Below are 23,154 nucleotides of genomic sequence, written 5' to 3' on the forward strand. Positions count from 1 at the left end.
AAAATCAAATTATATCCCAGTCAGCTTACGTTGCTTTGACATACACTTTCCTTGGGCGCTGGGTACCATGTCACTCCTGGATATGTCCACGTTTCAGAGTCGGTCACAGGGACCCACCAGCCATCATTTCAGTTATTACTCATCCAAGAAGCGTCGTCACCTTTCAATCCCACCTTGCCACGTGTCAAACTACACGTGTTAATCATCCTCAACCGCCATACCTCTCTCTCTCCCTAAAAGTCCTCTCCAGCAATCCCATGGCACCATCGTCTACCACGTGTACCTTAGATTTTTTTGTATTTGGTACTCCCGGCAAATCCCCTCCCCTGTATGTTCACAAAACAGAATTCCCCTGTTTTTCATTCTCACACTGCGATGATTCAAAAGTCCAATCGGAGTGATCGCCGGGCTTTGACATTTCCGGCGGTTCACCCATGCGAAGGTGTATCCCTAGAGACCCTTCTCAGCTCCTTAATCACTCTCTCTAAAGACATATGCAATCACCAATCGAAACTATTTCTGACGCAAAGAAGAAATGCCAGAGAAACAGTTCGCCAAATCGGGATTCTTCTTGTGTACTTTGAGGAAATAAGAGACCGCGGTTTAACTCTATCGGATTCGTTTGTTCTCTGCTTCTCCGAGCTCCACCTTTCATTCCAGAAAATCCAGTTCTTATTGGAGGATTGTAGGCGGGAAGGCGCTCGGCTTTGGATGCTAATGAAGTCTGAGCACGTTGCTACGCAATTCCGGGTGCAAATACGGGCTGTCGCTACGGCTCTTGACGTCATGCCGTTGAGTTTGATCGATGTGGGTGGCGAAGTGAAGGAATTGGTTGAATTGGTAGCTAGGCAAGCACGCAAGACCAAGTTTGAGCTCGACCCAGATGACGAACGGGCCTCAAGACGAGTCATTTTCATATTGAATCAGCTCGAGAAGGGGATCGAGCCGGATTTAATTGCTGTAAAGAGGGTTCTGGATTATCTTGAAATTCGAAGCTGGAGTGATTGCAACAAAGAGATCAAGTTCTTGGAAGAGGAGAACGATTTCGAGTGCTCCGACGGCGACGAGCGCGAGTCTCCATTTCTGAGCAGCTTGGTGGGGTTGATGAGCTTCTGCAGGGGAGTGATGTTTGAAGCATTGGATCGCCGAAACCCCGAAGAACAAACCGATGCGAGGTGCAACGTGGAGACACTGAGTTGCTTGAATCCGCATGACTTTCGGTGCCCAATTTCGCTCGAGCTAATGACCGATCCCGTCACTGTATCGACCGGCCAGACCTACGACCGTTCTTCGATTGAGAAATGGCTGAGAGCTGGAAACATGCTCTGTCCCAAAACAGGGGAGAAGCTAATCAGAGCAGAGTTGGTCCCCAATTCCACACTCCGAAAGCTTATCCAGCAGTTTTGCGTTAACAATGGCATTTCGCCTACCAAGTCCGGAAGCCGGAGTCGGAGGACTACTGTTCCAGCTAATCCGGCGGCCACAGAAGCTATGAGATTTCTTTCCAAATTTCTCTCCACGAGGCTGGTTTGTGGAACAGCTGAACAGAAAAACAAGGCGGCTTTTGAGATTCGTTTGCTCACAAAATCGAACATTTTCAATCGGTCTTGTTTGGTCGAAGCAGGCACAATCCCGCCTCTGTTAAACCTTCTGTCTTCGACCAGTACGTCAATGCAAGAGAACGCCATTGCAGCCTTATTGAAGCTCTCAAAGCATACTACGGGCAAGAAAGTGATCGTTGAAAGTGGGGGATTGAGTTTGATTCTCAATGTTCTTAGGAGGGGGCTGAGCTTGGAAGCGAGGCAAGTAGCAGCAGCAACATTGTTCTATCTTTCTTCAGTAAAGGAGTATCGGAAAATGATCGGAGAACGACCGGAGGCCATCCCGGGTTTAGTGGAGCTTATCAAGGGCGGTGCAACTTGCGGGAAAAAGAATTCCGTGGTCGCCATTTTCGGACTTCTTCTCTATCCCAAGAACCATCAGAGAGTGCTTGAAGCTGGCGCTGTCCCATTGCTGGCTGATATTTTAGCCTCTTCAGACAATGCTGAGCTCATAGGAGACACCTTAGCAGTTCTTGCTTCACTGGCTGAGAATGCCGACGGAACACACTCTATTCTCCAAATTACCTCGTCTTTGCCTCTACTTATCACTAGGATTATGCGGTCTTCCACATCGGGGCACGCGAAAGAGTACTGTGTTTCGATTTTGCTATCTCTGTGCATCAATGGCGGCGTAGAAGTCGTCGCAGTTTTAGCCAAGGACCGCTCGCTGATGGCTCCGCTGTATTCACTCTCAACCGATTTCACCTCTCACGCAAGCAAGAAGGCACGTTCGCTCCTCAAAATTCTTCATGGTTTTCATGAGACAACCACGTCTTCTGGATTGATGTCTTCGGCCGTTTCCCATGAAAGATTTGTTCACGTGTAGTAGACTGCCCCTTGTAAATACACACATGCAGGTGTATGCATGAATATTTTAATTTTTCTTTTTGGTCTTGTCATTTTAACGCTATGAAATTAGCTCAGTTTTTTCAAGAGCTAATTTATATCTCAGCGTTTGCTTCTGTTCATATATACATGTACTTCGATTTTTTTGTAATGATAAATAAATGGTGTGAGAAATAGATAAGGAATTTAGCGGTTTGAGCATAATCTGATTGTAGTTTAAGAGTCATCTGTTAGAAATAATCAACATATTATTTAATCTAACATGCGCAGCGGAAAACGAATAAACAGGATTCAGGCTTACCTCTAGCCATGTTTGCTCAAGCGTCTCCACGATCCATCTGAAGAACAAGAAAGATTATTTGAGGGATCTTCTAACCTATGCCTATTGCTTGATGGCTGTACTGATGGTGTACACAGGCACTCTATTTATAGGCTAGGTTAGGGACCCTCAAAATGGTAAATACCGTATTTGTTTCCTTCCATCAAGGAAACAATATCGTTAATTGATTTTAAAATCAATTAACCGATTCCATATTTACGGTAATCTAAATTAATAGAAATAACCATAATACCGATTCCATATTTACGGTAATCTAAATTAATGGAAATATCCATAATGCCGTATATGTTTATTGAAAAAATAATAAACATAGTAAATACCGTAAATGTGATATAAAGGCCACAACCAAAAAGGAATAATATATTACATTCTCCCACTTGGACTTTATAACACATGACCATATGGTATTAGGTTCTTTAGTTTTGGCCAATCTTTTATGGAATCCTCCAACTCAGTTAAGAAATGTTTCACACGAATCATGGCGGTAAAACCATTATAAAATTAGGTCGTCCCTTCCATGTATCACGATGTAAAACACTCCTTACATGAGTACCTTATGGATAATCAAGCTTTATGAATGAACTTCCTATAAGTCATTCGGGTCCAACTTTATTTATCCTCATGGATAAAATAACAAATGTGCACAAAAAATCTTTATTACAATAACTTTATGTCTATAGACCAAAAAGAGACAAACCAAGTGAAAATGAATTAATGAGTCTCATATATTCCGCATGACTTTATTCTTTCTTTACCGGTAAACTTTAAGTCATGGGATCCGCAATCATTAATCCAGTACTTATATGCTCAATAGACCCTTTATGTCTCTTAATGTTATCTCTCGTACTGAGATACTTAATGTCGATTTATTTCTGCTTCTACTCTTTATTCTTATAAAAGAAGATTATAGTAGAATTACCGCAGAGTATCTTTATGGTCTAACTGTAAAATCGACAAGATTGAGACTTTCAACAAATGTCTCAACCATCATGCCTGTGTACCAAATTCATAGCATGCTAGACTTTTAGCCTTCTTGGTAGACGTAGCAACTATAGTCTGCAAACTGCATCTCTAGGATATATCCTTCAATAAAAAGATATATACCTTAGAGTAGACTTTCTACTATCTACACAATCAGCAAACTCAAATCTGAACAACTAACCACCTTCAAATGGAAAGTGTATCCTTAGGTTAAGTTGTTCTTCTTGGTTCCTTGCATATACTGCAAGGCTTTATTTGCAGCACTTTATTGACTCAATATACTTATTGTCAGTCATATGGTTATGTATAATGCAGACGCTTAAAACTTTTCATCTGCCCTTATTCCAATACCTTTTGGGACATTAATCTGTATTTAATTAGTCCCTCTTAATTGCTACTGAAGGTACATAATCCTTCATTCTAAATCTTCCCAAAACTTTTTCAATGTAGGCCTTCCGAGACAATGTTAATATCCTTTATGTCTCTGTGAATCTCTATGCCAAAAGACATAAGAGGTTTCACCCAAATCCTTCATTTCAAAGTTTTGTGAAATGAACCTTATGTAGCAAACCTAAATCACCACTTGCAAAAACAATATCTACATATAGGATTAGAAAGATTACTGTACTCCCACTGACCTTAAGGTATACATACTAATTAACAAGGTTTTCAGTAAACAATAAAACAAATACCTTGTAAAAAGTATATCACCGGTGAGAGATCTATCACAGCCCATAAATAGAATTCTTTAATTTGCAAGTATTCTGACTGTTATTTTATAAAACGTTTAGGTTGTGTCATGTAAACCTCATCTTTAAGATCCTCATTCATAAATGTTGTTTTCGCATCAATTTGATGCAGCTCTAGATCAAAATGAGCTACTAATGCTATGATTATCTTGATGAACCATTCTTAGACACTGGAGAGAATGTTTCACGATAATCAATGCCTTCCTTATGAGTAAAACCATTGGCTACGAGTCTAGCTCGACCCTTCAGCCATGGACTTAACTCTCACTTCATGGCACTGAATCTCAATGTGGAGTTTTCTCCACTCATAGCATGTGAAAACAAATTTGGATCATCTTTATGTCCAATGTTAATATCAGACTCTGGGAGATATACAACATGATCACTAAGAATTGTTGATCTCCTTATTCTATAGGATTTTCTTAATTCTACTTCCTTTGCATTTTTGCAATGGGAGAATAGACTTTTGAACCTGTTCTGTATGAGTTGGTTGTTCTAGAAATGATTGTGGCTCAGGATAATCAATCTGATTTTCCCTGAATACAATCAATCATCCTCTATGAGAAGGAGATTTGGCCAACTCTAGTGCTTCCTCAAATTCCAATTTGTGTGAATGAGCACTCCCACTAGGTTCTGCATCCTCTAGAAATTTTACAATCAACAACTCTATGATCATATGAAGGATAATTAAACATTATAACCCCTTAAAGTTTACTAGATAGCTTATAAAGATCCGCTGGTTGTCCTTGAATCTAATTTTCTAAAGTGAGGATTATAAATCCTCTCTTTAGCAAGGCAACCACATATGTGTAAATAATGTAAACAAGCTTCCATCTATTTCATATTTTAAAATGTGTCATAAAGACAACCTTAGATGAAATCCTGTTTAACATATACACAACGGTCTTCAAAGCTTTACTCTATAAGGGTAATAGCAGATTAGTATTACTAATCATTTCCCCTTGGTGTGTACCTACCTTAACACTCTATGCCTATATTAGATCTAATGATCTTCACATTGTTTCTCTTCTTCTTCCTTATAGATATTGAAAGCATTCAATACCCCATCTTTAATATTTAGAAGATAGAGATACATAAACTTTATATGGTCATCACTAAAAGAGATCAAAATATCTCTGACCATTTAGGCAATGAGTATGAAAAGGTCAACACATTTCAATGTACATGATCTCAAGAATCTCAAAATGCTCTCTTTGGCACCTCTAGTGGTCTTGTTGGTATGCTTTCCCTTATGCAGCCCACACAAGAACCAAAGTCAGTAAATTACCAACTTTTATTTACTGTATGGAGATATATTTCAACCTCCAAAGCCATAACCAGAGCATTTTAAATTCTCAAAGACTCTACTTTACGTCAACATCACTATGCAGAAATAAACAAATAATTTTGTTTAAAAATTGGGACGTAGGTCAATTTTAAATAGACTTTAAATAAACCCCAACCAATATTCCACCAAAGATAAGAAAAACTTCAAGTTTAAAATAAAATTGAAATTTTTAACAAGCCAAACTAAAAAATAAATTTCTAAAAATTATGGAATATAAATCATTTTTTAGGTCAAAAATTATGACTGAATTTTAAAATTAACCTATAGATCCCAACAACCTCAAGTTATAAACACGTGTTATTTAAAAAGGACTCTGCATTTGTGTTGACAACGTGGATTGTTAAACCATAATCAATCCACAACATATTTGAATGAGTCACTAAAAGAGATTCACGACATACTAGATGTATGAGATTATCTTTATTTTAAATCATTTCTTATACTTCATGCAATCTTTCTATATATGCCCTTAATTTTCCTTATTTCATGAGAAATAGGTATCTTGATTGCCATAATACTTTATTGGCACCTTATTCTCATGCTTTAAGTGTTGGACATGATTGCATTTATTGGTCTTTCCTTTAATATGAGTAATCATGTGAACACTTTATAAATTCTCTCATATCCTTGAACACACATGGTTAGAAGTTTATTTACTAACCATTTATCCTTACGTGTGTTACAAGACAAAAATTCTACACTTAGAAGAGAGAATTCAAAATAAAATGACCAATAATGACTTAAAAAATCTCAATATTTAGGGACTTAAGCTAAACTATAATATCCTTCATTCCCATAATGGGATTATAAACACTTTAGAAACTGTAAAAGGTTTGTCTTTAAAGCATTTTCTATTAGGGTGCTGGCCAAGTTTTGTTTGAACTTACTAAATGTTCATAAACAACCTTTATAAAACTTTGGCTCTAAAACATTAAGGAATAAATCCCTGATGACTTTAGTGACATGAGATTTCATGAACATCTAACTTAAGTGATTAAATCATTCCCACCGTTCATGCTTAATAATCTCACGTGGCGTACTTAATTCCGCGGGAGTAGGTGGTTTGTTCACACGGAGCACCAAATTTTGAACACCCCAAATAAAAAAGCATATTAATATTTTTTCAGTCAGAAAAAATATTACCTTAAAGTATTGGAATATAAAACTACCAAGGTAGAGTAATATGAATAGCTGCAATAACAAAAATAAAAATGCTTTAATGCTATGAAGTAACTTTATTTTAAATTGGCCAATGCCAATTTAAATAATAAATAGTAAATTTCAACCTACCTGTGGGCAAAGGTTGCATCATGCATGAAATTTACTCTTTATTAATAAGACTAAAGCAAATTTAAATATTAATAAATAAAATTCTTCGTACCTTTGGGCAACCGAAAGAAATTTTACTTTTAATACTAAATTTGTTATCTTATTCTAATTAAGTCATAAAAATAAAAACTTCCCTTTGGGGATAAGTAATTAAATTTATGAATTAACTACAAGACGATATCAACTTTATTTTAAATTAGCCAATGCCAATTTAAATAGTAAATTTCAACCTACCTTTGGGCAAAGGTTGCATCACGCATGAAATTTACTCTTTATTAATAAGACTAAAGCAAATTTAAATATTAAAAAATAAAATTCTTCGTACCTTTGGGCAACCGAAAGAAATTTTACTTTTAATACTAAATTTGTTATCTTATTCTAATTAAGTCACAAAAATAAAAAACTTCCCTTTGGGGATAGGTAATTAAATTTATGAATTAATTACAATACGATGTTAATTTTTCTATATGAAGTTCATGTGTACGATCCTTATGCAATTATTACAAAATTAGGATGCTTTGGCTCTCCCAAAATCATAATAATCACGCTGTAATTCATGAACATCTAATATATCTTTATGAGGTTCATGCGTGTAATCCTGATGTAATTATCATACAAAAATGGGATGCTTTGGCTCTCCCATAATTATTATGATAATTACGTGTGTGTAATCTTGATGCAATTGTCATTCAAAATTGGGATGCTGTGGCTCTCCCAAAATTATCATGATAATTGCTACTTCATTAACATCTAACAACTTTATAGATGCCCCCTTAATAGCCCCAGGAATATAACAAACCAATACTTAAAAGGGGTAAACAGCATTTTCCAAGGTGCAAGCAGATGAGCTCCCAGGAAAGTGAGGGGGGTCACACCGGACACACTTAAATCCCAAGACTTTCCTTGCCAGAACTTTCCCCGACATTGCATTCTTAGATATTACTGTAAACACACCAGTATATATGGTATTGTTAATTATTCTTAGGTCTAGGCATCAAGCAATTTATATTTAAACAATATAAATTTAAAATATATATTCCTCAATTCATGTATTAAATAAACAATAATTTTAATACACAGTGGTGTAAATAATAAAGGGAATAAAACCTTAATGTGAAAGCATAAAACCAGGCTTAGCTCAATGGTTTGAAGCTTGTCACTTTATGGACATGAAGGTCCCAAGTTCGAACCCCATATGAGCCAAATCTTTTATTTTATTTAAATGCTACTGTAATGGGCTAGTATATTGGGTTGGGCTTCTGGGTCACAAGACTCCAAATGGGCTACTGTATTTGGGCAATTGGGTCAACCCACTTAATCGGGTCAGGCCTTTGGGTCTATGTATAATGCTGGCCCAAACTAGGTCAGCCCACTTAAATGGCCCAAAACTGCATGGGTTTTAAAAAAAAAAAAAAAACTCTACCCGAAAAATATATCCAACCCAAAAACTTTAATGGGTCGAAACCCTACCCAGTCACCAACCAACCCGACCCGTAATGTTCCAGATGGGTTGAAAACCCTCAAAATGGAACCCTAGCCGCCACCCCTTTATGAAAATACCCATATCAAGATTACAACAACTCAAAATTAGGCAATATATCACAATACACCGAATAGTGATAAAACAAAAAATAGTTATATATCAAATTTATGGGTTTTCATAAACAGTACGTGAACAACAAATATTCACAAAATAATCGTTAATGCGTTTCTATCATGTCACAAAAGACGAAATATTGCTCAAACAATATTGACAAACAGAAGTGAACAATACCAAATAGAATATACTTGATTCAATATTGATAACCAATAAAAAATACTTGATTCAATATTGATAACGCATAGTAAAATTATACGCTAAGCAAAATAGCACAGAGGATGGCTCTGATACCACATGTTAGAAATAATCAACATATTATTTAATCTAACATGCGCAGCGGAAAACGAATAAACAGGATTCAGGCTTACCTCTAGCCATGTTTGCTCAAGCGTCTCCACGATCCATCTGAAGAACAAGAAAGATTATTTGAGGGATCTTCTAACCTATGCCTATTGCTTGATGGCTGTACTGATGGTGTACACAGGCACTCTATTTATAGGCTAGGTTAGGGACCCTCAAAATGGTAAATACCGTATTTGTTTCCTTCCATCAAGGAAACAATATCGTTAATTGATTTTAAAATCAATTAACCGATTCCATATTTACGGTAATCTAAATTAATAGAAATAACCATAATACCGATTCCATATTTACGGTAATCTAAATTAATGGAAATATCCATAATGCCGTATATGTTTATTGAAAAAATAATAAACATAGTAAATACCGTAAATGTGATATAAAGGCCACAACCAAAAAGGAATAATATATTACATCATCTTCTATCAAAAAAGGCCCGAAGAGAGAGTTCGGCCGACCTTCCCTTTCAGTTAAGAGGCGAGTTACGAGATTTGTTAAGTATTAGTCAACCAGTGTGTTAAATTCATTGCATTTTGTAGAATCATTACAATGGTAAAGTCTAATAGTTGGAAGCTTGACCCTAAAACGAAATTTTGTTCTATATTGCTGAGCTATAATCCTTCCTTTTAGTTTACCACTTGGAACATGAAACTTTGATAAACAAAGTCATTTTTGTGAGAGTTATAATTTGCCTTTTTTGAAACGTCATATTGGTAGTGCTAATAATACGTACATTATAATGGGTATATTAGTTTAGTGGGGCAAAATATTATTAGTTGAGAGTTTGGACCATAATGCGGCCTAAATAGTTAGGCTTCAGTCGAATGGCTAATTCTATAATCATTTCATTTTTGGAGACCAGATGTTCTCAAATCAGCTCGGAGATAATTGGGCTTCTCAAATTGCTCACCTTCTTTTACATTGTTAGTTCAATTCTATATTCACATCCATTCAATCCCTATGTCATCTTGTAAGATCATTTGGCGCTCTGATACCAATTGTAATTGATTTATTTGATGAATTACAGGAATGTGGGTGTGGACAATATGAATGATTTGGTAGATAGATGATAATGGATGATCGGTTGAGGAATGGACAATTTGAGAAGCCCAAGGTCACCATAAAAAATCACTATCACTATCACTTAAACATGAATTCTGAATTATATTTAATTTAATTCATTTTCCCAAATGTGTTTTCTCAATTTTATTCTCAGTTTTCTAAATCATCTAAACATAGTTTTTTTTTTCCCACAATTTTAAAATTGAAAAACAAAAACGGAAAAAGAATACAAAAGAATTAGGCATGAAAATATTTGGAGTTAGACCTGGTATTGAGACTACAATTTCCCCATAGTTTTGCAATATCATTCCAAATACAAAATTAGACAGTGTTGGTACAGTTTCCGGTACGGTGACGTGTTGCCTTGTGATTCGTTACCTTCCTCGATGTTCGTTCTCCTCGTAATCTGCAAAATAACAAACGGCTCGTCGGGGGTGCCGACCGGACCCCCACTCCGATGCCTAAGTCAGTTCAAACTTATTTTCTGGAGAATATCAGTAATCTCAAAAGTTCAGAGAATCTGTTTTTTAATACCTGGCTTAGTAGTCTTATTTATAGGCTCACAGTTATAAAACTGCTAAAATACTTGGAGCATAATCTGATTAGGAGTCTGAGTCCTAGATCACATAGTCTTTAATTTTATCTTGTCTTGAATCTTATCTTTCTAATTAGGAGTCTGAGTCTTATCTTCATAGAATTCAAATTGGGTAGTAGAGTCCAAATTGGATATGACACTCTCTTTAGCTAATGTCATTCTATTAGGTACCTTATCCCATAACTGTTGGGATAGAAGTCTATCTTGATATATTTTGAATATCCGTCTTTTTGGAGATAACGACTGGTCTTGTACTTAGGTCTGATCTGGCCGGGCCAACCCGATGGGCTCGGCCCCCGATACTACCTTAGGCCCACATGTCTTTGGTGTTAATTATTTCTCCAACAGTTACCCCCCTAATTCTCTTATTTGAATTTAGAATGTAAGAGAATTAAATACCTCAATTTCTGAATCTGGATCTTTCATAATCTGTATCTGACAATTGCGCCTCTTTCAAAGTAATTATGACGAATAATGCCTCGAATCTCTGGAAGGATTAGAATTCATGCTCCTTGTCAATCTAGAACTGCTGTCAGAGTTCTAATTGGACTCTGATCCTTTACTAGACTTCTAATCTGATATCTTCTTAGACTTTTGATCTGATCATTCTTTTTATCTGATTGGACCATAAGTCCTATCCCAATTCTTCCAGGGATAACTGATACCTGATTTCCTTGAAGTAGTTGTTAAATGTTTATCTCTTCCTTGGATCGGGTTGAGTGGATCCAACTTGAGATCTATCATAGTACTAATAGCAACTTCTCATAGATATCTTCTTCATAAATGTCTCTACATAATATTGTCAGTCGGGCCAAAGTTGTGAAAATGATCTTCTACTCTCGGTAGGAGATGGATCGGACTGATGTAGTTGATTTCACCAAGATTGTGGTGAAATGCCACTCTGAGAGAACACTTTGAGTACAACTTTCCTGAGATCAAGGTTATGTCTGACAAAAAATGGTAAACTGTTGAAGAAAAAGGCTTAACATACCCGAAGCTTCTTCATCGGTAGCGCTTCGTAGACCGCTTCCACAAAAATCTCTCTTGGGGGCTTCGGAGGCCCAGACTAGCGCTGAGGCTTTGGTTGTCCGAGACTTATAACAACTAGGGGCTTCTGGTGGCCCGAGGTTTTGTGCTTGGCGTGCTGAATCTTCTAATCTGAATACCATCTAGCTTGGTCTCACCTGTGAATATCTTTATTTTTGAACTTTGTAATGTTTGAATTCTTTGTTATGGAAAAACTTTCCATGACAAATCAATTCTCACTTATCCTCTAATAACTTGAACAAACAATCGATTTGCGTAAGTTAACTCCGAGGAGGGTAAGAAAAATCTTTTGTTTCAAAAATCTTTTTGTTTTGAACTCCGTGACTAGGAGAGAAAAATCTTACTTTGAGTTATCCTCCTTAACTTAAACAAACAATCGGTTTGTGTAAGTTATGACCAAGGAGGATATGAAAAAATCTTTTAGAAGCGATGAACTTACTTGGTTTTTTTTGTAGAGGTGATATCCCCGTATGGTTTGTTATAGGGGTTGTCTCCCCGTATCTTTGTTCGAGTTGCTCCTGAGAGATCTTAATTTGAGAGTTTGGTGTAGCTTCGGTGATTTTCCCCTTTGTAGAAGCTTTAACTTTGTTGAGCTACCCCCCATAGCTTCAGTTCGCGACCGCGGGCTAAGTCGTTCGAGGCGGATAGTCAAGTCCTCTTGGTATCCTGAACGATGGTGTAAAAGAGATCTCGGAGTTCGGAGTGAGTCTCAGGGCTTCAACCTGTAAATACTTGAACTTTCCTTTTCAAATGTATCTTTTCTTTTTCATGTAAAAATTTTTTTGTAATGAACAAAATTTCAATGTTAATGAATGGAAGTCTTGAACTTTTTGACTTTCACTTTCCTTATCTTATTAGCCGTAGAACCTCATAATTTTTCAAACTGAATTGAACATCTTTACCTGGAAAAAGTTTAAAGTTTCTCACTCAAAAAGTTCTTCCGAGACATATATCGGTTTCTTATAAATCTTACTCTTTATACTAGAGTTATCCCCAAAACTCGAACAAACAATCGGTTTGTGTCAGTTTTTTCCGAGGGAAGAACTGGTATAATTTTTTGAAATTTAAGCTACCCCAAATATTTTGAACAAACAATCGGTTTGTTGAAAATTTTTACAGAGGAGAATAAAAAAGCTATTTGCATCAAAGTGTTGAGTCTTACTTGATGATTTTTTTAAAGAGGTTTTATCCTCATACCTTCCTAAAGCTTTTCCTTCCTGAAACTTTATCATTCTGCCAGCTTTGTCATCCTAAAGCTTTGTCGTCCTAAAACTTTATCTCCCTAAACCTTTTCCTTCTTGAAGATCTGTCTTTCTAAACCTTTACCTTCCTGTTTGTTTTCCTGAAGCTTTATCATACTGAAGCCTTATCTCCTTAAACCTTTACCATCCTGAACCTTTGTCATCCTGAAGCTTTGTCATCCTTGAAGCTTTTTCATCCTGTTTACCTTTCTGAAGCTTTTCCTTCCTTTCTGAAATCTTTGTAACCTGTAAAAGACTTTATATATTACTGAAATGAAATCATAACTTGAAATCTTTACCTTTTAATTTCTTTATCTCTGAATGCTCCAATCTTTTAACGTCTGGAGACCTCTAACCGAGAGGTTTTCTTGTCTTGGTGTCCTTTCCATAACCATTTCGGGTCGTCCGAGGAAAGGACTCGGGCCGATTCTATCTTGGATGTTCTTGTCCTTCCGAAAACCTGCAATCCTGCCGTCGTATCCTTTCCATAACCCTTTCGGGTCGTTCGAGGAAAGGATTCGGGATGATTTCTTTCCCGAACATCCCCACCATAACTCTTTCGAGTCATTCGAGGTGGGGAGTCAGATGGACGCTGATGTAGCTTGATCATCTTTGGAGAAGTTTGATGAAGAAGTGCTTCCATTCTGTCTCGGACTGCTGCTTTATTCTTAGCAGAGATCAATCGATACCTGGGGACTGTCTGTTCTTCCTTGCTCTCGGTGTTGGATAGACAGAGAGACTTTTTTCTTTTTCTGCTCTCGGTGTTGGACTAACCGAGAGGCTTTTCCTGCTCTCGGTGTTGGACTAACCGGGAGGCTTTTCCTGCTCTCGGTGTTGGACTAACCGAGAGGCTTTTCTTGCTCTCGGTGTTGGATTAACCGAGAGGCTTTTCCTGCTCTCGGTGTTGGTTAGACCGAGAGACTTTTTCTTTTTCTGCTCTCGGTGTTGGACTAACCGAGAGGCTTTTCCTGCTCTCGGTGTTGGATAGACCGAGAGACTTTTTCTTTTTCTGCTCTCGGTGTTGGACTAACCGAGAGGTTTTTCCTGCTCTCGGTGTTGGACTAACCGAAAGGCTTTTCCTGCTCTCGGTGTTGGTTAGACCGAGAGACTTTTTCTTTTTCTGCTCTCGGTGTTGGACTAACCAAGAGACTTTTTCTTTTTCTGCTCTCGGTGTTGGACTAACCGAGAGGCTTTTCTTGCTCTCGGTGTTGGACTAACCGAAAGGCTTTTCCTGCTCTCGGTGTTGGTTTGACCGAGAGACTTTTCCTGCGCTCGGTGTTGGACTAACCGAGAGGCTTTTCCTGCTCTCGGTGTTGGTTAGACCGAGAGACTTTTTCTTTTTCTGCTCTCGGTGTTGGACTAACCGAGAGGCTTTTCCTGCTCTCGGTGTTGGATAGACCGAGAGACTTTTCCTGCTCTCGGTGTTGGACTAACCGAGAGGCTTTTCCTGCTCTCGGTGTTGGTTAGACCGAGAGACTTTTTCTTTTTCTGCTCTCGGTGTTGGACTAACCGAGAGGCTTTTCCTGCTCTCGGTGTTGGATAGACCGAGAGACTTTTTCTTGTTTTCTTTGCAAGGTTGTCTCCTTGGCTTTCGGTGTTGGACTAACCGAGAGTCTTTCCTTGTTTTCTCTGCAGGGTTAACAAAGCACTGCATATACTAAAACAAAATAGCAGAATGCACAGTAGCACTATATATCCTTTTCATCCGTCGGGATGATTTTGTGATCCTTTCAACACATGAGTCTATTTTATCAAAATATATGTACATTTCGGCAGAGCGTACAAGTGCATGCATATATATATTTTCTTAGTTGATAAAAACCAACATTTATCCTTACTTTAACATAAATCATAGTTGTAAAAGAAGAGTATGAACTTATCTGGTGAATTCGATGAAGATGAACTGTCTTATTTGGAACTCCTTATCCTGCACGCCACTCGATATGGTGCTCTTTGGGAGAGTTCCTCAAACTGGACCCTCGGCTCGGATTTGTCCCTCGGCACGTGATTGTGCACTTAGGAGGATGGCAAATCTAGAGGGGTCCTCAAAGTGTGCCATTTGGAACTAGGATCTCGGGCATAGTCTCCTCAGGATAGTACCCTCGGAATAATACTCTCGGTATGTGTCATCTTTGTATATACTTTTCGCCTCGGTAGAATACCCTCGGATCAAACTTCTCGGATTATACTTTCTTCTCGGTATATCATCTCGGATCTAACTTTTCGCCTCGGTAAAACACCTCGGATCTAACTTTCCGCCTCAATAAATCACCTCGGATCTAACTTTTCACCTCGGTAAAACATCTCGGATCTAACTTTTCACTTGTGTAAAATCACCTCGGATCTAACTTTCCACCTCAATAAATCACCTCGGATCTAACTTTTCACCTCGGTAAAACATCTCGGATCTAACTTCTCTTTTTTCTTTCTTTCTTCTTCTCTTTTTTTTTTTTTTTTTGACATTTCTAGAAAATCACAAACAAGGCCGGCTTAACCGGCTTTTGAACAAGAGAATGACCGAATTGCCAAATCTCGCCTCAAACAACCAGATCGATGAGTCTTGCTTGCAGTTTTAACAAACCCATATTTGGCAGGTTTTCTGACTCGGTGGTCAAGCAGATCATCCCCACTGCCGAGGCCGTACAAGCTATATGGCCTCCACCTAAAAAATTGGGCTTCAACCCATCACAGGAATCTTTCTGGACAAAGCATTTCAGAAAAGCCATACTAACCATAAGGCCCACCAATGCCACCATATCATACCCAGCAATCTCTCCTTAACTTGGATGGCACGTGGCTTTTAACCACGTGGTCTGACTACCAAATATTAGTGGTCACAGCAACAATGGGTTAGGGGCCTGGAAAATCTGGTCCCCTGCCGAGATGTCCTCGGGCTCCACTGCTCCAGTACAATCCGGCTATGGAGGGATGATCCGATCCGGCAACGGGACGTCGTGCGAGATGGTGCTGATCTCAAGGAGCTGCTGTGTCTCGCTGGAAGCGATTGGGTTTATTCAGAGGAGCAACGTGTGCCTGATGGGCGGGCTACGGGCTCCGGCCGGCGGCGACGTGAGCTTGCGGAAGTGCATTGTCCTCGAAGAAGGTGTGCATGCTGCTCCAGCGCCGGATCTTACTAACCCTCAGAGTGACCGAGTTGAGGACTTCGCGATCGGTTTCTTGACCCACCGAACTACTCTCAGTTGAGTTGTCAGCTCTGTGGACAACCTTGATGTTACTATGAACCATGTCCCTGAAACTAGGGATCTGAGGTGAGGAGGTTCTTTGACTTGGTTCCATGAAGCCGGTGGTTTCTTTTGAGCTAAGGATCCGAGGACATTCATGGTGGGGGATTCTTCATCACCTGACTCGGCATCATTGACGAGGATCTGAACTTGGCCGAGATGAGCCGGCGTGGATCTTCCTTTGGAGCTCGGACTGAAACGCAAATTTAGAGGCCGTGCAGGTTTTGATCTCGCCTTCTGGTGATTTCGACTCCTGTTGGATCTCCCATTCACGAGTGTCTCTTCTGAATTTTGGGACTTGCTTGGTCGGTGGCCAGTAGACACCAACCTTCCTATATGCCGAGCCTCTTGTCGATACACCATGCAAACCTTTTACGATAAAGGCCTGGGCTACGATCTGTTCATCCTCGACAACCATGGTTCGGTAGCTAGGAAAGTCCTGGCTGCAATCTGGTTCCACCATGAGCTCTGGAAAACCGTGTGGTGAGCTGTTCTAATTCCATCTCCGGCAGTCCGGCGGGTCACCGTCAGGGCCCGATTTCCTGGACGTGAGCCAAGTGAGAAGATGGTGCAGGTCCGGGTGTCTACTTGAATCATCTGGAGACGAGCTTGATCTCCTACCATCAATCACCATCGGCCAGAAAACTGAAGATTAGGGCTGTACATCGTTTAGCCCGTGAAGGCCAGCATTGATCCGGTGTGACGGCAGATCCTCCACCAACTGACTCAGCACCACCGGCAACAAGGCCAGATCGTGATGTTCTCTGGCGGCAGAAGGGGAAGAGCCGACTAGCCAAGAGGTTCTCCGTTCATCAGGGAAGAAACCATAGCCGGACTGGGTTGGACATACCCGTCGTTTTTTTTTTTTTTTTTTTGTGGGTCGACTCCTTTCTTCCTCTTGACCCATCTTCTTCCTTTTCGGTTGAATTTTCTGGAGCCTTATACATCACTTGGTCTTTTCTTTTTGATGTAGCCGTCGGGACAAACAACCCATAGACTCGGGTGTTTTTTTTTTTTTTGATTTGTTTTTCAGAAACAAATCGATCCATCATCCCCGAACAAATTCTGAATTTGTGCGAACACGAATTTTAGACTGTACACCCGTGTAACACATCTGTATATTTTCAGCACCGATTTGGTGTTACCAGATTCCGATCTAGGATTCCAAACTTGATTTGATCACGCAGTCACCGTTGCGGACTTTTTTTTTTTTATGAGAAACGAATAATCTTTCCCACAGATGGCGCCAAACTGTTGGTACAGTTTCCGGTACGGTGACGTGTTGCCTTGTGATTCGTTACCTTCCTCGATGTTCGTTCTCCTCGTAATCTGCAAAATAACAAACGGCTCGTCGGGGGTGCCGACCGGACCCCCACTCCGATGCCTAAGTCAGTTCAAACTTATTTTCTGGAGAATATCAGTAATCTCAAGAGTTCAGAGAATCTGTTTTTTAATACCTGGCGTAGTAGTCTTATTTATAGGCTCACAGTTATAAAACTGCTAAAATACTTGGAGCATAATCTGATTAGGAGTCTGAGTCCTAGATCACATAGTCTTTAATTTTATCTTGTCTTGAATCTTATCTTTCTAATTAGGAGTCTGAGTCTTATCTTCATAGAATTCAAATTGGGTAGTAGAGTCCAAATTGGATATGACACTCTCTTTAGCTAATGTCATTCTATTAGGTACCTTATCCCATAACTGTTGGGATATATTTTGAATATCCGTCTTTTTGGAGATAACGACTGGTCTTGTGGGTCTGATCTGGCCGGGCCAACCCGATGGGCTCGGCCCCCGATACTACCTTAGGCCCACATGTCTTTGGTGTTAATTATTTCTCCAACAGACAGCAATTACACAAACCAATCCACTCTAATTTAGTTAATTCAATCTTTGGCCCCCACAAGGGAGAGACAGACATTCATACACCCGTCTAAATCTCTTTATTTTATGAGTAATGATAGAAATTATATTTTTATCCTATAACTATTTTACAATGTTGATACGGCAGTCTCAATTAACCATTAAATCAGTAATCATTAAAAAAAAATAAATCAATAATTAATTGAGACAGCCACAAGTTCTACAATTGCATACGAATGGCAGATCTAAGATGGTGTTGATGGAATGGGTTAAACGACGGGCGTTTAGTGGGATGTAAAAGAACAAAAATGTCTTTTCACTCAAACGACGCCGTTACACCGCCTTTTTGTTTTGCTTAAAAGCCTTGCCCTGTACGTTTTCTCTTCGCCGAAACCAGAACGTTCTAGGGATTTCATCCGAGTTCTCTCCCAGACTCTCTCTCTGTAAGTCCGATTTCTCTCACAATTTGTCCAATTCGAAAAGCCAGGGTTTTTCTCGGATTTCTATATGTATGTGTCATTGTGTTGATTTTTATGGAATGCGGCTTTGGCTGCAGGCACTAGTGTGAGCTTTGGCAATGGCGGCGGAGCCCAAGGCAGCGACTGAGGAGGCGAAGATCGATTTGTTCGAGGACGACGATGAGTTCGAAGAGTTCGAAATCAATGAAGGTAATTAAGAAAAGAAAGATTTTTTATTAGTGGAGAAAAGCAACGTGACCTAAATTTGATCTAAATATTAGATACTTGTTGTATGTTAATAAATTCAGCTACTGCTTTATGGAATCGATAGACAAACTTTATTCATTAGCACCATAGTTTCTGGTAGATAATTTATTTTTGTATGAATGAGTAAATTCTATCATTTGACAACAAAGTATTACAATGCACTCTGTGACTCTGGTTATACAACCACAAACTCCAGGAAAACAACTATTTCCTGAAGAAACTATACAGCAAAGTATCCAAGCTATACTTCCACCTATAAACTCCTAGAAAAAACTATACAAGACAATCAAGAAAGAAAAGCATCTTCACCAACCAATCAATGCATCAGCCCAGCACAGACACCTACACCCGAAACCCAAACAATAGAGAGCAAGGAACTCCCAAAAAACAGCATTCCAAGCTCACTCAGACTTCTGCCCAGTATCCAAGCTCAAGCTGCCTCTAACCAACAGCCAAAACCCATCCCCCAACAAACAATCTCAGCCATCACCAAACACGGTATCTGGAAGGCCCTAGCTCCGACATAAATCTTGATTAATCATGCTCCCCATAAACCTTCCAGACATGATTCTTTTCCTAACCTCCCACTTAAATTCTCTTGAGTAGCTGTTGTTCAGTTTGCAGCTTATTGCCATGTCGAATGTTGTTCCTCTCCATCCACAGGTTATAAAAAGGAAAAAGGGGAAAAGAGAGGTCAAGAATCTAGAATGTTCTATTAATTTCGATGCTAGGGGAGTGGGTTCTAGCCGGGTTAGGGGCAAGAAGTTGGGGGTTTGATGTAGAATTCTTCTTTTGGGTTTTTCGGGTGTTCTTCCTTTGTTTTTGTTTTTTTTTTTTTTTTGGTGTCCTTTTTGTATACTTCCTGTATGCTTAGGGGCGCCTTTTACGCTTTTTAATGCTATTTTATTTATTACCTATAAAAAAAAAAAAAACAGAGGCACTTAAGCACAATTTGCATAACACCACTCTCAAGCCCTTACCTGACCAATCCTTACTTCCTCTAGCAATAATATCATCCCATTCCCAAGGAGGATCTGCTATCAAGCACTGCCGAATAGCAGCCAACCAGAATCTCTTACAAAAACTACAAGCAAAGAACAAATGGTTTCTATCCTCAATACAACCACTGCAAAAAACACAAAGGACATTACCTCCCAACACCCCAACTGAGCAATCTGATCCCAGTAGAAAGGCTACCCCGAGCTGCTAGCCACAAAATAAAAGCTTGCCAAGAAATTGCCATGGAGAACCAAATTAATCTCCACCATTCAACAATCTGTAGTTTATGCCGTATAAACTCTCAAGTAGCAACACAATTATACACAACCTTAGAGAAATTCCATGTAGGAATGTCAACATCACCAATGTCCACCATTGGCTAGGCACTTTGACTTTTAACAAGCTCCTCAGAGCGAGCTGGAGGCCATCTCCAACATCTATCAACAAGAACACTAAACACCTTTGCTTCGAACTGGCTGCCTGCATCATAAATGAATCTATGCCCATATATGTCATGAAGAATTCCATCCGGGTGCCCTGTTAGATAATTTATGTTTAGGTCAAAATATTTGCTGTTGAGGAGAGGAATGGATTGGATTGTTTTTTTATTTGGCTGCAGAATTGCTATTAGCTCAATAATGTTACTGGTCAAAATAGTGTTAGTAGTAGTGTAGTGTTAATAGTAGCTCAAGAGTGGGTAAGTTATGGAATGGATTTGCTAGGCATATTGTTGGTTCTGGCTAAGAGTACTAGCAGCAGTTTCCCCACCATTTTCCCTATATTTAGGGAATAAAACTACTTTTTGCTTCCCTATAAAAAAATCCCCACAACAGATTCCCTTAATTTTCCCTATACCTATTACGTACTCTTTTTTACTCTTATTTTATTATTTTTTCTCTTTCCTACTTTTATTTTTTTATTCATTTCTTTTCTTCTCTCACTTGTCTTCTCTCCCCTGGACTCTCTTGCTCTCGTCTTCTCCGGCTGATCCTAGATGAAAACCAGATGAAAACCAACAAATCCGGTTCCACTCGCAGAAGAATGCCAACAAATTCCCAAAACCCACAAACAGAGCAAAAGCAAAACAAAAACCAGATCGAACCGACAAACCCATGGGTGAGGTGGAAATCACTCCAGATGATTCTTCGGCTGATTCTAGATTGTCCTACTTTTGCAACACATAGCAATGACTCAGAAAAAAAAGGAAAAAGATATAGTGGGTTGGGGCATCTTCAGAATTAGCTCTAGGCCTTTCCTTTAGTGTTCTAAAAGAAATTATAATTGGGCATTTGGATGAGAGTTAGGGTTTTATCTTGAGAGGGATGGGAGCTGAAAGATTGGATTTGTTGTCCTAAAATTTAGGAGCAGCAAAGTAAAGAGATGTATGTTGTTTTGTTGTCAATTAGTTGATTATGCTATAAATTTTGGGGTCTACGCTTGTTGAGAAGCGTTTTGCGAGAGAGAGAGATAGAGGGAGAGGGAAGGCGGAAGGATGATATCGGCGAGTCCCTGGCCTTGCAGTAGAAGGCTGGTAGTGGTGAAGAAGCGAGCACGCAGCGGCAGCATGGATGGGAGTCAGCGTGGAGAAGAAGCGAGAGAGCGGGGCAGTCGAACTCAACTAGGGAAGAGAAGGAGAAGAAACGGAGCAGAGAGAGGAGGAGAGGAGATACTTTTTTATCATTAAAATAAGGATTGGGTGTCTACAATGACTCCCTATGTATAGGGAGTTGCTGTAGATTCCCAATAAAGTTATCTAAATATAGGGCATCTGCTGTAGGAGGTTTTTTAGTGTTTTTCATGAATTTTTTCGTAAATATAGGAAAGGGAACCAATATGGGGAGACTACTGCTAGTGCTCTAAGTTGACTGCAGAGGCATTAAGCCTATTTGAAATTGAGGTAAAAACTAAGGGACTTAATTGTCGAAATTGAAAACCTAGGAATAGGATGGAAATTACGCGACAACATTGGGACTAAATTTGATTTTTTCCTGAAGTTTATTGATCTTTGCTTATTGACTGGAGACCTAAAAATTGGAGCATAAGTTGTGCCTGCTTTCTGAATTTATTTATTTATTTATTTTTTTAATGTTTTCCTAACTGCAATAACGTATGGCAGAGTGGGAGGACAAGGAGGAAGGAAAAGAAGTGACACAGCAGTGGGAAGACGATTGGGATGATGATGATGTTAATGATGACTTCTCTTTTCAGCTGAGGAGGGAATTGGAGAACAATACGGAGAGAACTGAGCTAAAATTTTAGACTCATCCTTGTTATTATTCTCTGCACCTGCGCATACTTAGTCTCTATCTGCTCTCTTTCCTTTCTTAATGTATGCACATTATATTTCTCAAAGCACCATATGAACTTCTGTATGAAATCTTTTGCTTGCACAATGGAAATTTACCCCCAAGTTTCCGCTTATATATGCAAGTAGGAGAGGTTATACAAACCATGCCGACTAAATGTACTTTATGAAGAGTGCAACTGCAGTGAAGTGTAATGGTAGTCTGGTGCAGAGTCTTACCGTACTTGGGATAGTTCCATGACAATGGTTATACTTTAGAAGTACCCTGGATAACACGGTATCCAGTGCATGAGGTGGTGGCATTGGCAAAGTAGTCGAGCACTGGGAGAATTAATGGCCAATGGGGCCATTATCAATAGCAAGCAATGGTCATAACTATTGGATGGCTTGAGGTCCATCCGGTGGATTAAGGGTTAGAAAGGCCTTGGTGATGCAATGAGAGCTGCAATACTGGCAGTTCATATGAGAGGGCATCTGCTTGAGGTCATCTCACATAGAATTCGGACAGCTCATTACACACTCGATTCCCATATCCATTAATGCCGTGGTTTCTAATTTTATTTTCTATGGAATATTGCTGATCTCTGTGCATGTAACATGCAATCGTTTTTAGAGAGGAAAATGAACTTTACTAGAGAAACATATATGTCAGGGCCATAGCTCTTCTTAATTACAAGTCTGAAGTCTTCATAGAAATCTTTAAGAAACAATGTCTGGAACCTTAAGAAGGGAAAAATGGTTTCCATAATGGTAGAAAGAAATGTCTCTCCTTTTTGGCCGTGGTTCCTTAGAATAAGGATTAATTGCTAACCCGTTTAGCGAGTTTATATTGGACTCCTCTGATTAAATAAATTGAGAGTTTTTGGGTCACCTATCCGATCAGTTGATCTCATATAAACCAATTTGGTATCCCAGTCTGGT

The 23,154-nt window shown here is 39.1% G+C and overlaps 2 protein-coding genes across 2 annotated transcripts; both read left to right on the forward strand.

Moving 5' to 3' along the window:
- The first annotated feature begins 294 nt into the window (after positions 1–294).
- Positions 295–2,636, forward strand: LOC133874709 (U-box domain-containing protein 19-like). The gene has a single exon (XM_062312589.1). It carries the CDS (start codon positions 331–333, stop codon positions 2,425–2,427), a length of 2,097 nt encoding a protein of 698 aa, XP_062168573.1. The 5' UTR covers positions 295–330; the 3' UTR covers positions 2,428–2,636.
- Positions 2,637–18,541: 15,905 nt separating this feature from the next.
- LOC133874574 (protein DELETION OF SUV3 SUPPRESSOR 1(I)-like) lies at positions 18,542–22,349 on the forward strand. The gene is made up of 3 exons (XM_062312428.1): positions 18,542–18,645; positions 18,761–18,872; positions 22,045–22,349. The coding sequence occupies exons 2-3, from the start codon at positions 18,782–18,784 to the stop codon at positions 22,185–22,187; spliced, it is 234 nt and encodes a 77-aa protein (XP_062168412.1). The 5' UTR covers positions 18,542–18,645; positions 18,761–18,781; the 3' UTR covers positions 22,188–22,349.
- Positions 22,350–23,154: the final 805 nt, after the last annotated feature.

This window comes from Alnus glutinosa, chromosome 8 (genome assembly GCF_958979055.1).
Source record: "Alnus glutinosa chromosome 8, dhAlnGlut1.1, whole genome shotgun sequence".
Lineage (NCBI taxonomy): Eukaryota > Viridiplantae > Streptophyta > Magnoliopsida > Fagales > Betulaceae > Alnus > Alnus glutinosa.

Coding starts and splice junctions, on each gene's coding strand:
- LOC133874709 (XM_062312589.1), top strand. CDS start 331: ATGTTCACAAAACAGAATTCCCCTGTTTTTCATTCTCACACTGCGATG.
- LOC133874574 (XM_062312428.1), top strand. CDS start 18,782: ATGGCGGCGGAGCCCAAGGCAGCGACTGAGGAGGCGAAGATCGATTTG. Junction 18,873..22,044: donor AGAGTTCGAAATCAATGAAG/GTAATTAAGAAA, acceptor AACGTATGGCAG/AGTGGGAGGACAAGGAGGAA.